At 39.7% G+C, this 16,384-nt stretch overlaps 1 protein-coding gene across 1 annotated transcript; it reads right to left on the reverse strand.

The window, feature by feature from the left end:
* Positions 1-231: 231 nt before the first annotated feature.
* Positions 232-12,097, reverse strand: BCL10 (BCL10 immune signaling adaptor). Its single transcript, XM_004369116.2, has 3 exons — positions 11,785-12,097; positions 4,472-4,760; positions 232-1,415 (listed from the first exon to the last, which is right to left on the reverse strand). Exons 1-3 carry the CDS (start codon positions 11,839-11,841, stop codon positions 1,060-1,062), a joined length of 702 nt encoding a protein of 233 aa, XP_004369173.1. The 5' UTR covers positions 11,842-12,097; the 3' UTR covers positions 232-1,059.
* Positions 12,098-16,384: the final 4,287 nt, after the last annotated feature.

Here is a 16,384-nt window from a genome sequence, read left to right on the forward strand (position 1 = left end):
ATCAGCATAAAATTTATAAATGCATATAATTAGTCAAATTTTGTTACACACCAAAAAGACAAATCCTTGATAATGGCCTGCTTGTTCCAAAAATATTAAAAACAGAATTGTCACACACATACAAAAACACACACAACAATTTGTTCCAGTTATTTCAAATGTACAGTGGTCCTCATTAAGGAATGAAAAGTACAGAAAAAAAATCTTTAAAAATGAGAAGTTTATACCAAGTTTTTTTTTTTAGGAATTAAAATGATAAAGCAAAGAATATGAAAAATTCTAAGAAAGTATTAGTAAGGTTAATAAATAAATTTTGGCAAATTAAGATCTTAAGTGGATCAGATTCCATCAGGTGTTCCTTCAGCATTGAGTTCATGGAAACCCAATAAAGTGGGAGAGAGATTCTTTTCGGTATACTGGCAGCTTTCCCAGTCAGCCACTGGCTTTATTTCCGAAAAGGAAACCTGTTGCTGTCCATTCAATTCCGACTTATAGCGATCCTACTGGACAGAGTAGAACCGCCCCACAGGGTTTCCAAGGAGTGCTGGTGGATTCGAACTGCCGATCTTTCAGTTAGCAGCCGAGCTCTTAACCACTGCGCCACAAGGGCTCTGAACAGGAACGGCAGCTTAATCCTGAAAATTTACTGAATGGTTGCAAAGGACTATTAGGCCCTGAAAATTTCTAGCACAAATGCACTGAGAAGAAACAATATTCCCAGTCTAAGAAGCTAACTTCCAACAGAGAAATGTTCCCTATTAAAATTAGCCTCAAAACATAAAAATTTTAAAACACACACTGAGAACAATGAAATATCCAAAAAGTAGAAAATACTGAAAAGTACATGATCAACATGATTTACATTTGGCTATCCTAAAAGTGTGCTTCCTTTAGTCTACAAATTCTATTTACATAACATGCTTATATTTTTTAGCACAGTATTTGTTTTAAAATAGAAGTGTCATGTGTTAATGTCATTATAGGGATTTTATAAAAACAATTCATATCCTTTAAAACATCTTTTGTAATTATTAAAAAAATTAAAAGGCATTAAAACTGTCATTGCTGTGAAACAGCCCGTGATCTTAAGGGAAGAAACATCTCACTAGAGCTTCCACAGGTTCCTCCTTCTTCTAACTGTAGCTCTGGTGGCAAAGGAGGAGCTCCAGGGTCCCCAGGTCTAGGAAGCATTGCTGAAGAGAAGATAGTGTTTTCAGTTCTGCCTACTTCCAGAACAGGTAAATTCAGAGAAGAATCAGTAGGAAAAAAGGGGGCTGTGCTGGATTCTCCTTCCGGATGGTACATGACAGTGGATGCTCGCAGTTTTTCAGAGAAATTACTCTCATCTGAATTTGATCTAGAGAGATTGTTTGTAGCTCCATCTGGAAAAGGCTCACAGCTGCTACATTTTAGTCCTAAAATAAAATTATTCAGATATAAATGAAAAGTAACTAAACAGAAACAGTCCATGTTCATTCTGTTAATCTTTAAAGATTTCAAGCTAGTCACCACACAACCATGATTTAAATTTCGGTTTATAAACTCTATTCATAATTCATTTCAAATCTCATTTACTTTTCTCAATCATGAAGTATACAATTATTTGTATTTTCTAGACAAGGAAACAGTCTCAAGGAAGCTAAAAAAGACAAGCTAAACATAATTCACATTTTATGTCTTTGCTTATATACTTACCCATTGAAAGACCTGGGAAAATAAACTGGCCCCTAAAATTTGTGATAAAATAAAAAATATTTTTCACAACTAATAAATATTCTTTAGCATTCTGGCACAAAAAATATTACCCAATAAAAATAAAATTTAAACAGGGCACGTACTAAAATTCTCTGCATTGCCCTGAAACTACTGCCCTGACATAATCTTGAAACTTTAAACCAAAAATATCCCCTGAAGTCTTCCTAAAACCAAACAACAGTTTAGCTTAACTAGTAAAGAATGTCTGCCTTGAGCATTATGCTCCTTTAAGAACTATCTATACGGGATCAAACTGACAACAGCAACTCAAAACATCAGATAGGAACTTTAGGGGACAGTGAGTTTATGTTAATGGGAGAGGAACAACTCAGAAAAGGAGGGTGAAGAATAGTTGCACAACTTGAAGAATGTAATCAATGTCAATAAATGAGCTGGTGTATGTTTTGCTGTGTATATTCTCAATAACAACAAGAAAAATAAATTTTTTCAAAAAATTCTGAGTTGATCAATGTCAATTACTGATTCTTGAATCATAGAGTGTTAGAACTTGAAGGGATTTTTAGAGGCCATCTGGTATAACCTCTCAGTAACAGAGATGAGAAAATTGAGGCACATAATAATTAAATCCTGCCCAACATTCTAGGACTACTTTGTGGGAACGTGAGAACTAGAACCCAGGTCGGTCTTCCTCTTCACATTAAATAGTTCTTAAATTGCCTAGTTCTCAACCTAATTTTTTTTACTGACTTAATGACAGTAGTTTCCATCAAAGAATTTTATATTTAAAGGAAATCGCCAACAATTAGTCTCAGAATTTAAAGAATAAACACTAACACAATTTATCTTTCTCTTAGGCTTGGTAAATACTCATTTTACCACCTATAGGCACACAACCTCCCACGCTGGCAAATTCTAGGTAAAACATAAAAGCAGTATTTAAAAAAAAACGACAAAAAAACCCCCAAATTGTTATTTCTGTTTAAGATGTTTTAAAACCTGTAAAGTCTACAAAACATATTCATAGGTCATTTTTTCCACTTGCCTTTCAACTTCACAATACATTCAGCATTTGTGCCCCACGCTATAGAAACTATTGAATATGGCTCAGGAAGGGAACGTCCAATGTGTCCCAGTGTGTATAGGTAGTCCCCGACTTACAACGTATTCGAGTCACAATGAACCATATTTATGACCGCTCTCCTTTTTTGTACATCTTATCATTAGTAATATATACTACATATAATGTTGCAGCATGTCATTTGCTGATGTTATCATTCTCAGACGTTCACTCAAAGATGTTCAATTTTATGATTTACTGATCAAAACACTGCCATATAGAGCAGGCTATGGCCTGGTCTACAATGAAGTCGGTTTCAGTGAAGGGAGTCTTAACAGATAGAAAGTCGAGCAACGTACAACTCTAATGACATACAACAACTGAACCGACAATTTTCTGACTAGAAACACCATCCCCATTCATGGGGATAACCCAGATGATCCAGAACATTCACAAATGGAGTTATTACCACAACTGACAAAATGCCAACGTCATCCAACTCTTCATTGCTGGAATAAATTTTTATGATTTGTGTATTTTTTTATGTATGTATGTATTAAAATATACCTGTAAGTTTATATGTAATGTTTCCAACCTTCAAAGACAAATAAAGATCGGATTTATAAAGATACTGACAATAAAAGGCAATAATAATGAAAATTTTTTAAAAAAGAGGTGGTATTCGACTTATGTCAGAATCGACTTAGAAGAGAGTCGTTGGAACGGAACCCTGCTGCAAGTTGGTGACTACCTGTACTTATCAACTGTGAGTTCCTTAATGGCAGAGCCCTAAATTACAGTGCCTAGAACAGCTGGAGTAAAGCTATATCACACGGGCATTTAACTTATGTACTCTGGAGAGAGAGAGAATGAACTTAAATTGTGCAGGCATTTCTACACGGCATTCCAATCAGTGTGTGCTCTGGAGTTAGGGTGAAGAGGGAGAGGTTCATTTGCTGTTCCCTTAATCAGTCTCAGTCCCTAAGCCTTTCAGTGTGCACACCTGGCCAGAATGAGTATGACTCTTGTGTTTAAACTTATGTATACTTTTATACAACATGATTCCTATAAACATAAGCCAACTACTTCATCTTGTGCCTCAACTAGTGGGAGAAAAAGTAGCAGAGTTGGGCTTACTTAAATACTGTCTATATACTGTTCTTTATGTGTGATGTACAGTCTTTTCAGGAGTTACTTTTAAATAAAGTTTACATTCTGCTCCCTTTAGAAACACTCCTCTTGTGTATACTGGGACTTCATATGTTTTTTATAAATAGCGTTAAGTAAATACAGGCTACTGACTGGTATTCCACTTTTCCAACGTAATGATGTTGTTATTGTGTGCCATTGATTCTAACTCATAGCGACCCTACAGGACAGAGCAGAACTGCCCCATAGGGTTTCCTAGATTGTAATCTTTACGGGAGCAGATCACTAGGTCTTTTCTTCTGTGGAGCCCCTGGTGGCTTTGAACCACTGACCTTTTGGTTAGCAGCTGAGGATTTAACCATTGTGCCACCAGGGCTGCTTGTAATGTTATTATATAAGGTAAAAAATGCAAATCCAATAGAATTCTGAAGCTTAATGTTTTGAATAAAAGCAAATGATAATTTCTGGGTTTTTAGGTTTTATTTTATATTTTATTTTTAAAAGTATTCCTACATTTAAATTAACTCTTGACTATCTAAGATATCTTACCTTTCAGATATTCTAGTTTTATATTTCTAAGTTTCAGTACTTCATCTGTAATCTTCTGTATCAGGAAGTTCTGTGTTTTTTCTCGTCGAATAGATTCAACCAGGGTATCTAGTCCTTTGGGGTTTTCTTGTAAGTAGTCTAACAGTTTTCCAGCCCTTTTTCTACTTGATGTTCGGCAAGAAATTTCTTCAGTGTCTTCTCTACTGAGTATTTTTTTTGCACGTAGATGATCAAAATGTCTCTCAGCGATGATTTTTTCACACAGGTATACACGCAAATTTTCTAAAGCCTGAAAGACATAAATTATGCTTCAATATTATTTTTTAAAAACTAAGAAAATTACATAGGTGATTGCTTAGGAATCTCTAAGTGGTGCGAGAAAATGTCCTGCAGTCAGGTGGCTCAGGCCTACCGAAATGCATGCTAATTAGGATGAAGGTCCTGGTAGACACAAGCAGGTCCCTGACTGGACATTCCTCACAGTTTCAGTCCTACTTGAATCTCACCAGGCTATTACGAGGGAGGGATCAAATGAATCAAGAGGCTTTGGGCCTATATAAATAGGGAGGTCTGCTCAAGATCACCTTCTGAGGTAAAGATAAAAGGCTACAAAGTGTTTTAGTTATTATTTAGTAAGGAGTCCAGATTATTTAGGACCAGGGAGGATAACTTAGTAAGAGTTCTCGAAGTTTATTATTCCATCTTCCTAAGAGTGAAACTATTTTAAAAAAAATCTAAAAGCACAGTGAATGTTAGAAGAAGTTGAAGAAATGAAGGAAACCACAGAAAACAGGCCTAGACCTAAGAAGTGGCTGCTGTTGTTGTCAGGTGCCCTTGAGTCGATTCCAACTCCTAGTAACCCTACAGGATAGAGCAGAATTGCCCTGTAGGGTTTCCAAAGCGATAATCTTTATGGAAGCAGACTGCCACATCTTTTTCCTGTGGAACAACTGGTGGGTTCGAACCGCTGACCTTTCGGTTAACAGCCGAGTGCTTAACCACTGCGCCACCAGGGCTCCTTGTTATGAGGAACAGATACACGTAAAGTGCTATACATGTGCTAGCATGGTATATAGCAATCAATAAATATCAGTGATGATGTCGATGATTAATTTGACTCACATTTATAATGATGAGCTAAAGGCAATGGAAGATCTTCTAAGAACCCTAGTATGTGGTAAGGAGCCCATGGGTGGCATAAAAGGTTAAGTGCTGGGATACTAACTGAAAGGTTGGCAGTTTGAACCCACCAGAGGCACCTTGGAAGAAAGGTCTGGTGATCTGTTTCTGAAAGGTCACAGCCATGAAAATCCTATAAAGCGTTGTTTAACTCTGAAACATAGGAGTCCGAGTTGGAATCGACTCAATGGCAACTGGTTAGTATGCGGTGGCTGCAAAGTACGCTAGGTGTGAAAAGATCCTGTAGACTTTTCCCTTGGTCCACTCAACTCTCACATTCACTCATTTATTTATTCACCCAACAAATACTTTATATATCCAAATACACAAAATGCCAAGTGCTGAGCACCAGGTACACGAAGATGAACATGACTTTAATCCTGCATGCAAAGGGCACATGGTCTAGTCAGGGAATACATATCACACACGTCTAAGCCAAGAGTTACAAGACAATGTAGTATGACCTAGAAAAAAAGACTACAGACCAAGTATTGGTGAAGAACAGAGTAAGCAACTAACTTCACCTCCAGGACCTGGGAAATTTACACAGGTTATGCTTGAGCTAGAGACATGAAGGTGTGTAGTGTAGAAATACTGAGAAGCTGGGGTAGCTGGAACACAGGGTGCATGTGAGAGGATGGAAAGAGATGAAGCTGGGAAGGAAAATGGGTTGGATCTCAGAAGGATTCTTTATAACATGCTGAGGAACATACATTTCCCTGTAGCCAAAAGGGAGTCATTAAAGGTTTATAAACCAGAGGCAGTAAGATAACTTTTGTAAGGGACTGGAGGGAGCAAAAACTGGGATCAAAGGAGACCAATTAGAAGACTGTTGCATGAATTTAAGCTGTGGGAATGGAGAGAGAAGCCTAGATTTAAAGATGAACTCTGTAAAACCTCTGCTCATTGTTTACCAACTATATGCTGATGATTCCCAAATTTATGTTTATAACCAAGACTGATGGCCTTCTCCATCTAGACTATCAAAGGTACTTCAAATTTAACATGTCTAAAACCAAACTTGTTATTGTTCCCTATCCTTTTCCTTCAATAATCTCATCTCACTGTGGAGCACCACCATCCTTCTACCCATGTTATAAACCTAGAACTCATGCTTGATTCCTCTTCTGTTTCCCTCATTTGCCACATCTAATCACCCACCTACCAAGTCTTGCCAATCTCTCCTTTATATTTATCTAATCTGTCCCTTTGCTTCATCTCTATTATTAGTATTGTTCTGGTTCAGGTACGAGGGCTTTGGTGGTTCAGCTGTAGAATTCTTGCCTTTGTGCAGGAGACCTAGGTTTGATTCCTAGCCAACGCATTTCATGTGCAGCCACCACTCGTCTGTCAGTAGAGGCTTGCGTGTTGCTATGATGCTGAGCGGGTTTCAGCTAACATTCCAGATAAGGATGGACTAGAAAGGCCTGCTGATCTACTTCTGAAAACCAGTCAATGAAAACCCTATGGAGCACAAGGTCCAATCTACAATTGATCATGGGGATGGCACAGGAACAGGCAGAGTTTTACTCCATTGTGCATGAGGTCACCATGAGCTAGGGCCAACTTGACAATGGCTACAACAATAATTCAGGTACTCGTTACATCTTGTGTGGACTATTACCAACAGACTCCTAACTATATACTTCCAATTTTCCTAACTATATACTTCCTATTTCTCTCTCCTCCCCTCAAATTTCTCCTTCACACATCTATCAGATCTTCCAATTGTTTTTAAGAGAAACTGGATTTATTGGAGTGTTATGTGAACTCTCCTAATATTGAAATGTTGTTGATTAATTAAAAGTTAAAAGACTATGTTCCTGGAGGAGATAACCCCTGACATAAAGGAAAATGTTCCTCCATCGTGGCAGAATAGAAGTTAACAGTATGGTTCTGGAGTCAGACAAACCTCAGTTCAAATCCTGAATATGCCACGTACTCCTGTGAGAACTGGGACAAGTTACTTCATCAGATTCCTTATTGATAAAGTGATGATAAATATTTATCTCATGGGACCTCTAGAAAGATTATATGGGACAATGCATGTAAGAGGTTTGGCACAGTCTCTAGTACAAAGTAAATGTTCAATTAACAACAGCTATTTTATTATGGCAGACAAAACTCTCTATAATATGGCTTTGCCTACCTCTCCAGCTTAATCTATCCCCATATCTCTGTCTGTCCTGGAACTTTATGCTCCACCTATAACTGTGGTTTGTTACTATTATCTCTTTATGTTACCTTTGCCTTTTCTTTTTCTCAGACCCCAACCCCTATTCATCCTTTAAGATTCAACTCGGTGGTGATCTCCTCCAGGAAGCTTTATCTAACCTTCACAGGATGAGTCAGGCACCTCTCCCTTCTGTCCGCGCAGCACCCTATACATACGTCTATTGTTTCACTTGTCTATATAGCAGGAATCTGTGTCCTCCACTTTATTTCCAGGCATTTCCATTTTGCCCCACTACTCAAAGTCACTGATGACCTCCTTATTGTCAAATCTGATACTTTTCCATCTTCATATTACTTGACTTCTCAACAGTAACGGACACAGCTGATCACTCCCTCCTTGAAACACTTTTTTTTTTTTGCCTATATGAATATCACACTCTCCTGGCTTTCTTTCCTTCTCTGTGGCTAATTCTTCTCAATCACGTATCGAAACTCTTCTATAATCTCCTTTTCTCACTGATCTTGACTTGTACATCTAATTTGTGATTTGACATTTCCACTTACTAATCTAATTCCACTCTTCCTCAACTCCCACATTTAGTCCATCATCAAGTCCCATCATTTCTATTTCAAAAAATGCATCTGGAATTCTCCTGCTCCATCCATCCCCACTACCCTCACTCTGATCCAAATCATCATCATGTCTCTTCTATATAAATTCCAAGAGTCTCCTTACTCATTTCCCTGTTCTCACTCCTGCTCCCATCAGTTGACGACCATAGGCAGAGGGATCTTTAAAACTAAATAATTCTTCAGTAGGTTCCCACTATACTTGGTGTCATGGATTGAATTGTGCCCCACCAAAATATGTGTCAACTTGACTAGGCCATGATTCCCAGTATTGTGTGACTGTCCACCACTTTGTCATCTGATGTGATTTTCCTATGTGTTGTAAATCCAACCTCTATGATGTTAATGAGGTGGGATTATCAGCCATTATGTTAATGAGGCAGGACTCAATCTAAAAGATTAAGTTGTGTCTTAAATCAATCTCTTTTGAGATATAAGAGAGAGAAGCAAGCAGAGAGACATGGGACCTCATACCACCAAGAAACAAAAGCCAGGAGAATAGTGTATCCTTTGGACTCAGGGTCCCTGCACCGAGAAGCTTCTAGTCCAGGGGAAGACTGATGACAAGGACCTTCCTCCAGAGCCGAAAGAGAGAAAGCCTTCCCCTGGAGCTGATGCCCTGAATTTGGACTTCTAACTTAAGACTGTGAGAAAATAAACTTCTGTTTGTTGAAGCCATCCACTGGTAGTATTTCTGTTATAGCAGCACTAGGTAACTAAGACACATGGGAAAAACCCAAATCCTTTACTACCTATCATCTTTAAGGCCCTTCATGATTTGGTTCATGCCCACCTTCCGAACTTCACCTCAGGCTACCCTCTGCCTTCTCCCAATTTGCTGAAGTCACCAAGCTCTTTACAAATTCTTTTCTGTCTAGAACGGTCTTCCCTCGGCAATGTTACATCCTTCAGGAATCACTTTAAATGTAACTTTCTCTGACCATCCTATCTCAGGTAGACTTCTGTGGTTATTATCTCAGCACTTGCCTCCTTCGTAATACTCATCATAACTTGTAATTATACATATAGTTGTTTTTAACCACAATGACCTGTAAGTTTGAACCATGCAAGAACCAGGTATGTTTTGTTCAATACTGTATACCATGCACTTAGCAGAGTGCTAAGTAGACAGTGGTTTGGATGAATGTAAAATCCAATGCACTTATCATTTTATATCGATCTCCCTTGCCCCAAGAAACTGAGCTCTTCGTCAAAATAGGAGTGTGTCTTGGTTTTTATTTCTGAACTGTTAGAACCGACTACATTATCAGCCTCACAATAATATGTAATCCGTATTTATAAAACAACTAAATTCAACCAAAAAGATGAGGTAAACAACTAGATTGGGGTAGGGGGAGTATAGTGAAAAAAGTGGGAGTTTCCAGGAAGATGGATGGTGGTACACCATTTCATGAAGACAGAGGATACAGCAGAAACAGCAAGCAGCTTTGGAGGAAGGATGATATAAAGTTCAATTGTAGACAAAGTGAGAAATCTGCAGTATATAAAAGGAGATACCAGTAGATATTTGATAATATGGGTCTAGAGGTAAAACAGAAGCAAGTTCAAATATGTAGATGGTAATTAGAAAACTTTTAAGGTCACAAACCCCATTTGAAAATATTATATGGAAAAAATCTCTAAGAATAAAAATGTGCACACACATTTTTTTCCACAGACTTCCTGAAACCCATCCACGGTTTCACTAGGGTTATGAATTTCTGATACAGACGTAAGTTGAAATAATGGAGATGAATAACGTTAATGAATGAACAGAGAATACAAAGGCCTGGAAGCCACTCTTCCTATGTGTTTTTGTGCATAGGTCTCATCTCCTCCTACTTGTAACCTCTTAAAGAGTCTGTTTCATCACCTGTAAAATGGGAATAACAATTATCTCCCTCAGAAGTTGTTATAAAGATTAAACGGGAACTCTGTAAATTGTGTGGCACACCATCTGGAACATCTAGCTCTTGAAGTGGTTTTTCTTGAATAAGACAACACTCTTTTATTCTACACCTGTTGCTGTCAAGTCGATTCCGACTCAGAGTGACCCTAAAGGACAGAGCAGAACTGCCTCATAGGGTTTTGAAGGAGCAGCTGGTGGATTCGAACTGCCTACTTTGTGGTTAGCAGGCAAGCTCTTAACCGCTGGGATACCAGGACTCCCATTTATTCTATAGTAGTCATCAATGTCCCAGATTTATTTCAACTAGATTGTAAAGGAGGAACCTGATGTTCATCTTTTGTATCCTTCCAGGGCTAATAATAATACTTTGCATATTGTAAGTGCTCCATAAATATCTGTTGAATGAGGAAACTAAGGCCCAAGTTCCAGTCATACAGTTTAATTCCCAGCTTCCTTTTGTTAATGAGTCATACCAGTTATAATTATGAGTACAGTATAATAAATATTACAGGAAGAGAAGGAGACAGTTGAAGTAGATGAACATTAAAAAAAGCTCCTGTGTTTTCCAACTCCCAAAGATTATTTTGTAAAGTACTGCAATGTCAAACCAAAACACACTTCATGTTGTTTGTTTTTCATTTGAATATAAAGTATTTTAGTGGTACTCGTATGTCTCACATGGCAAAGCAAGTAACCAAAATTAAAGGAAAAAGAGAAACAAATCATGTCAACAAAGCTATGCTTTATAAATCACTATTAAGGCTTGTGCAGTTCTGTAGCTGCTATGCAGAAGAGTATAATTTAGCTAGTGAATATCTCCAACGTTTACCTGTAAATTAATTCTCTGCTACAAGTATTCAAACCGCCCCCCCTCCATTTAAATATGTGGGCGTTCGTTTACTAGGGGAATTCCAGTTGGTGCTTTCAGCTGTTGAGCTTCCCCCAGTCCCTTTGCCAAGAGTTTCACCGTTCGCTCCACTGCCTGGGATCCTCCTTTTCTGGTCGAGCTTTTGCTCTGGGTTGGGTCAGCAGCCTCAGTCTGACTCAGGGATGAATCTGAGTCACTGATGCCTAACAACGCAGCTCCAAGAGTGCAGCGAGGGTAAAATCGAGTGGGAATGGGTGAGGAGTGGGCAAGAAGCTGCGAAGAAACGCTGCCCTGGACAAGGTCTGAGAAACCAAAGTCCTGTGTTTAGTGATTTTAAAACGTGGATTAACAGGTCCTAAGGGATCACTTTCACCAAGGTCCCTCGGATGCAAGGCTCGCCGCGGTCCTGCTGTGCTCAGACCTTCCGCCCTCCAGCCCGGAGGCTCCACCTCGTCCTCGGACTCGGGTTTCCGTTTCCCTCTCCCGAGGGCGGCAGCCCGCCCCGCCCACCCCCTGCCCTCGGTAGCGACTGGGCAAGGTGGTGCTACTCACATCCTTTTTTACTTCAGTCAGGTCCTCCTCGGTGAGGGACGGCGCGGTGGGCTCCATGGCAAAGGCAGGAGATGGCGCTTCTTCCGGGTCCGAAGCTTGGGCCGCGCCGCCCCGCCCAGCCTAGGGGCTTCGGCCTCCGGGTCACGGGGGAGAAAGGGAGGCGGAGCAGGTGAGGAAGAAAGGGGTCGCCCCCTTCGAAATCCAAGCAGCTCGAGGGTCAAAGCTTAGCGCTTCCGGCTCCGCCTCTGAGGTCTACGGCGCTTCAGACTCAAACGCGTCGCGACGCCAAGGTGTAAGTCAAGTTCATTTGCGCTCCGAGAGGCTTACGCGCAGGCACCTCGGTGAGGCTGGTCCTTCGGTAGAGCCCGCCCCATTACTGCTGCAGCCAATCAGTCCCAGCATGTGGACCACTCCTGTTCCCGCCCCCCGGCTGGAGCCTTTCAGGAGTAGCTCCGCCTTCAACGGGCGTCACCTCAGGCCACACCTCCTCAGGTCGTTTGCATGTGGCCGCAGGTTGGCCTTCTGGTAAGGAATCATTTCCGTGGGTGTGGCGCGTCGCTGCTCAGCGGAGCAGCACGCCTCACCTTCGCAGACTGCCAGTTTTGGTGGAGTCCTGTGAAATCTCGGCTGTACCGTTGGGTTCATCGCCTTTTCCCAGACTGTCATACAATTTCCTGTTGCTGGGTTTGCCCACTTTAAGTTGTTAAATTATTTGGTCACATACACACATATGCACACAGACAGCGTAAATGCAATATTAAAGAAATTTTTGAAAGAGGAAAAGAAACCACAATCTACAGGCCCACCACTTTAACACCCCATTTACTGTTAATATACTTTTTTGGTCACTGTTTATAAACATTTTCTTCATAGATTGATCTGTTGAACGGAGATATACCTGCCTCCCAGGGCTGCTGTAAGGATTAAATGATATAGGCAGGGCTTCAAACTGGTTCTAACCGGTTCAGTCATGGCCGATGAAGAGAAATGGGAACAGATCCAAATTTTTTAAATTTGAGTGATCCAGAACCATAAGCGGAATGGGAAGTTATGGGTCAAAGCCCTGGAATGGGAGACTCGGAAGAGGTGTAGTGAACCCTTTCAGGAGCCTGATGCATGAGATGGGTTATTGCCAGGACCGAAGAGAGCCACACATATTCAAAGCGGTGTGGTTACCGCCATCTTTGAGCCGGGCACCACCGTTTCTGACTGCACAAAAATCGGAAGGGCAAGAAATTTGGTTGTTATGCAACGTAGAAGCTGCCCTTGTTTTCTAATAGGGAGATTAAGTTTCTAGGAGGGCTTCAATTTTTAATTTTTCCCATTCCAGTTAACCCAATTTTTAAAAATTCAGGTCTGTTTGGGTGTTGCTTCCTCAGCCATGATTGAACAGTGAAGAACCAGTTCAAAGCCCTGGATACAGGTAAGGCTCTTAGAGGTACCTGGCACACGTAAGCACTCAGTTTATTAGTATTATCTTGTATTACTCCAATGTTTATTGAGTCCTTACTAATATATTCCAGGCATCCTGTTCTGTAAGAGTTCTCCCATTTTATTGGAGGACACTGATTTCCCCGGTCAGTCTCTGTCCTAGTCTTCTCTAATAGTCCAGGACAACTATTCCCAGAATGGTGTTCTAACTAATAATAGAGGTTTATACAAAGCAACAGAGTCCCTGGGTGGTGCAGTCCATTTATGTGCTTGGCTGCTAACTGAAAAGTTGGTGTTTCGAATTCACCAGCTGCTCTGGAGGAGAAAGATGTGGCATTCTGCTTCAGTAAAGATTACAGCCTTGGAAACCCTATGGGGCAGTTCTATTCTATCCTATAAGGTTGCTGTGAGTCAGAATTGACTCCATGGCAATGGGTTTGGTTTTGGTTTGGAATCTTTATGGAAGCAGACTGCCACATCTTTCTCCCATGGAGGAGCTGGTAGGTTCGAACAGCTAACCTTTCAGTTAGTGGCCCAGTGCTTAACCACTGTGCCACCAACTGCTCCTTTAGAATATTAGATGATAGATGCTAACAAAAAAATAAAACAGAATCAGGATGAAGCTTATGGAGTGGGAAGGTAAAATTTAAAATAGAGTGGTCAATGAAGACCTCACTGAGAAGGTGAGATTTGAGTTATGACTTGAAAGGATAAGCCATGTGGACATCTGGGAAAAGTCTTATGAGTAGAGGGAATATCCAAGGAAGAGGCTCCATTGTGGCTGGGATGGAGTGTGTGAGGGGTGAATAGAAGGCGATGAGGTCCTTATATGCCTTTGTGAGAATTTACACTGGCTTTGCTCTGAGTCATATGGGTTTACTCTGAGTCAGATGGGAAGCCACTGGAGGGTTCTGAGCAGAGGAGAGACATGATCCGATTTATGATTTGAAAAGGAGCACTTTCACTGTTGTATTAAGAGAGTAGAAGGTGAAGGAAGGGAGACCAGTTAAGAGCTATTATCATAATCTAGGTGCCATAATGGCTTGGACCAGTGTGGTAGCAGTGAGGATGGTGAGAACATTTTGAAAAGAAGGTGGGAAGCAACTTGATTTCATTTTGAAAGGATCACTCGGCCTGCTGAGTAGACTGTAGGATCAAGAGCAGAAGCAGAGAGACCAGCTGAATGCTCCTGCAGTGATCCAGGCAAACATGAGGGTGTCGTGACCAGAGTAGGAGCAATGGTAAGCACTTCCCCATTGTTACCTTAATGCTAGTCCCAAATTATCATTGCTATGAAACATTTGTCCAGATGAAAGGGAAGACAGGAGAGGAGAAGCTGGAGAATCGGAGACGAGCTCGAGCTGCCAGAGTAATGGAGGGGAAAGTTCCAGTCGCAGTGCTGAGAAGCCATCAGCTAAGGAAGAAGCTGGAAACTTCCCAGCAAAGCCTACAAAGATCTCCAAGTTTAGAGCTGCCATAGGTAGACAACAAAGAAAGCATCAGCCATATCCATCAAACTTGGATCAAGTAAGCCTAAAAACACAGTTCCAACTCTTGCTCTAAAAATCCTTTCAGTAGCAGCAGCTTTTAATGAAGATGAAGATAGTGAACCAGAAGAAATGCCTCCAGAAGCAAAGATGAGGATGAAGAATATTGGAAGGGATACACCAACGTCAGCAGGACCAAACTCCTTCAACAAAGGAAAGCATGGGTGTTCTGATAACCAGAAGCTATGGGAGTGAAATATAAAATCTCATCTTGGAAATGTCCATGACCAAGACAATTAAATGATGTGTTTTGCGATTGGGGTGTGGAGTGAGTATAAAATTAAAAGGAACAGTTTCCTTTTTTAAAGAATGGTATAAGACTATCTTTGGAGTCACTTTTTTTTTTTTTTTTTAAGTAAAGATTGAGTAGTATACTAATAAATGAGAGTTTGAAGTTAGAGGTAATTTTTTATATACAGATTTCAAGACATTTGCTAATTTTCTAGTTTCATGTGATTAGTTTCCAAAGATTACAGATAATAAAGAAATCAGAAATGGTACCTTTTAAAGAATTGCATTTTTTTTTAAAACACAATTGTTAGCACATTAAGAGGGAAGCAAAAAGTTACTGTCTATTTAAACTGGTTCAAAATGCAAGCAATTATTACTCTCTAACTTAACTCCCTCATTAGATAAACTGTCTGGCTCCCAGCAATAGCCTTATAGAAAGGAAGTATCGTATTGGGAGGAAAAATGTTACTGGACTATTGACTGAAAGTAAATTTAGATAAAATTAAATGCAGCTGTTTTTCTCATGGGCATTTGTTTTCTTTCAAGTCATGAAGTAGTTTCTGCTTTGCTATCAGTAGATACAGGTGCTTAGTAACCATTAAAAGTAACCATTTTTTGAAATTTTATGTAAACTGTTGAATATTTGAAATAGCTCACTTCACCTTAATGGGTCTTGTTTACCTTCACTCGTCTTCAAGGAACAACCATTTGCTACCAAAGTAAGTCAGTATTTTGAACGTGCTTCTTCTGGTTTTTGTTACTAGCTAGTTCCTGAAATCATTTCCGCCAGAACTTGAGGAAGCTGTTTCTTTTAAAGTACAAACCAACACCAAAAAATTTAAATGTACATATTGCTTAAATATTTGGCTGTTTTTATTTTTTAAAAAGTATGAACACCCAAAAAAGAAAATACCATATGAAAATGAGAAGTGAGAAGATGTACTTTCTGTACTTTGTCAAAGCATTTAAGTTACTAATTTGTGAGTTCCAATTTGAATTGACCTTACTACAGGAGTTCTTACTAATAGAATACTATGGTTTATTTTAAGTGTATATATATTGACCAGTGGCCTCTCAAAAGCACATTTTAGATACTGAAAATAGAAGGAAAGAAAATGTATCTTCAAACAGTTGATGGAATCTCTGACCATATATACCTGGTTCTGTGTGTTGTGGGGTTTAGGGTGGTATTGTCTTTTTTTTTTTCCCTTTTTTTTTTTTTTGTATTTTTGTGTAGTATATGGACTCTTTTTTTCTTAATGTGACAGTTAAACATACTTTTAAAAGCATAGTCACAAACAAAAGAAACATAAGATATAACGACTTCTTGAAAGTTCCTACAATGTTAAATTTGGAGGATGTGTCAGACTATTTTATTGGTAGTGTCTTAG

The sequence above is a fragment of the Trichechus manatus genome, unplaced genomic scaffold (genome assembly GCF_000243295.1).
Source record: "Trichechus manatus latirostris isolate Lorelei unplaced genomic scaffold, TriManLat1.0 scaffold00003, whole genome shotgun sequence".
Taxonomy (NCBI): domain Eukaryota; kingdom Metazoa; phylum Chordata; class Mammalia; order Sirenia; family Trichechidae; genus Trichechus; species Trichechus manatus.

Bases quoted from the DNA above. Each gene is read 5' to 3' on its own strand.
- BCL10 (XM_004369116.2), bottom strand. From the start codon at position 11,841: ATGGAGCCCACCGCGCCGTCCCTCACCGAGGAGGACCTGACTGAAGTA. The intron at 4,761-11,784 runs GTGAGTAGCACC...TATGTCTTTCAG, and splicing joins TGACTGAAGTAAAAAAGGAT to GCTTTAGAAAATTTGCGTGT. The intron at 1,416-4,471 runs GTAAGATATCTT...ATTTTATTTTAG, and splicing joins AAAACTAGAATATCTGAAAG to GACTAAAATGTAGCAGCTGT.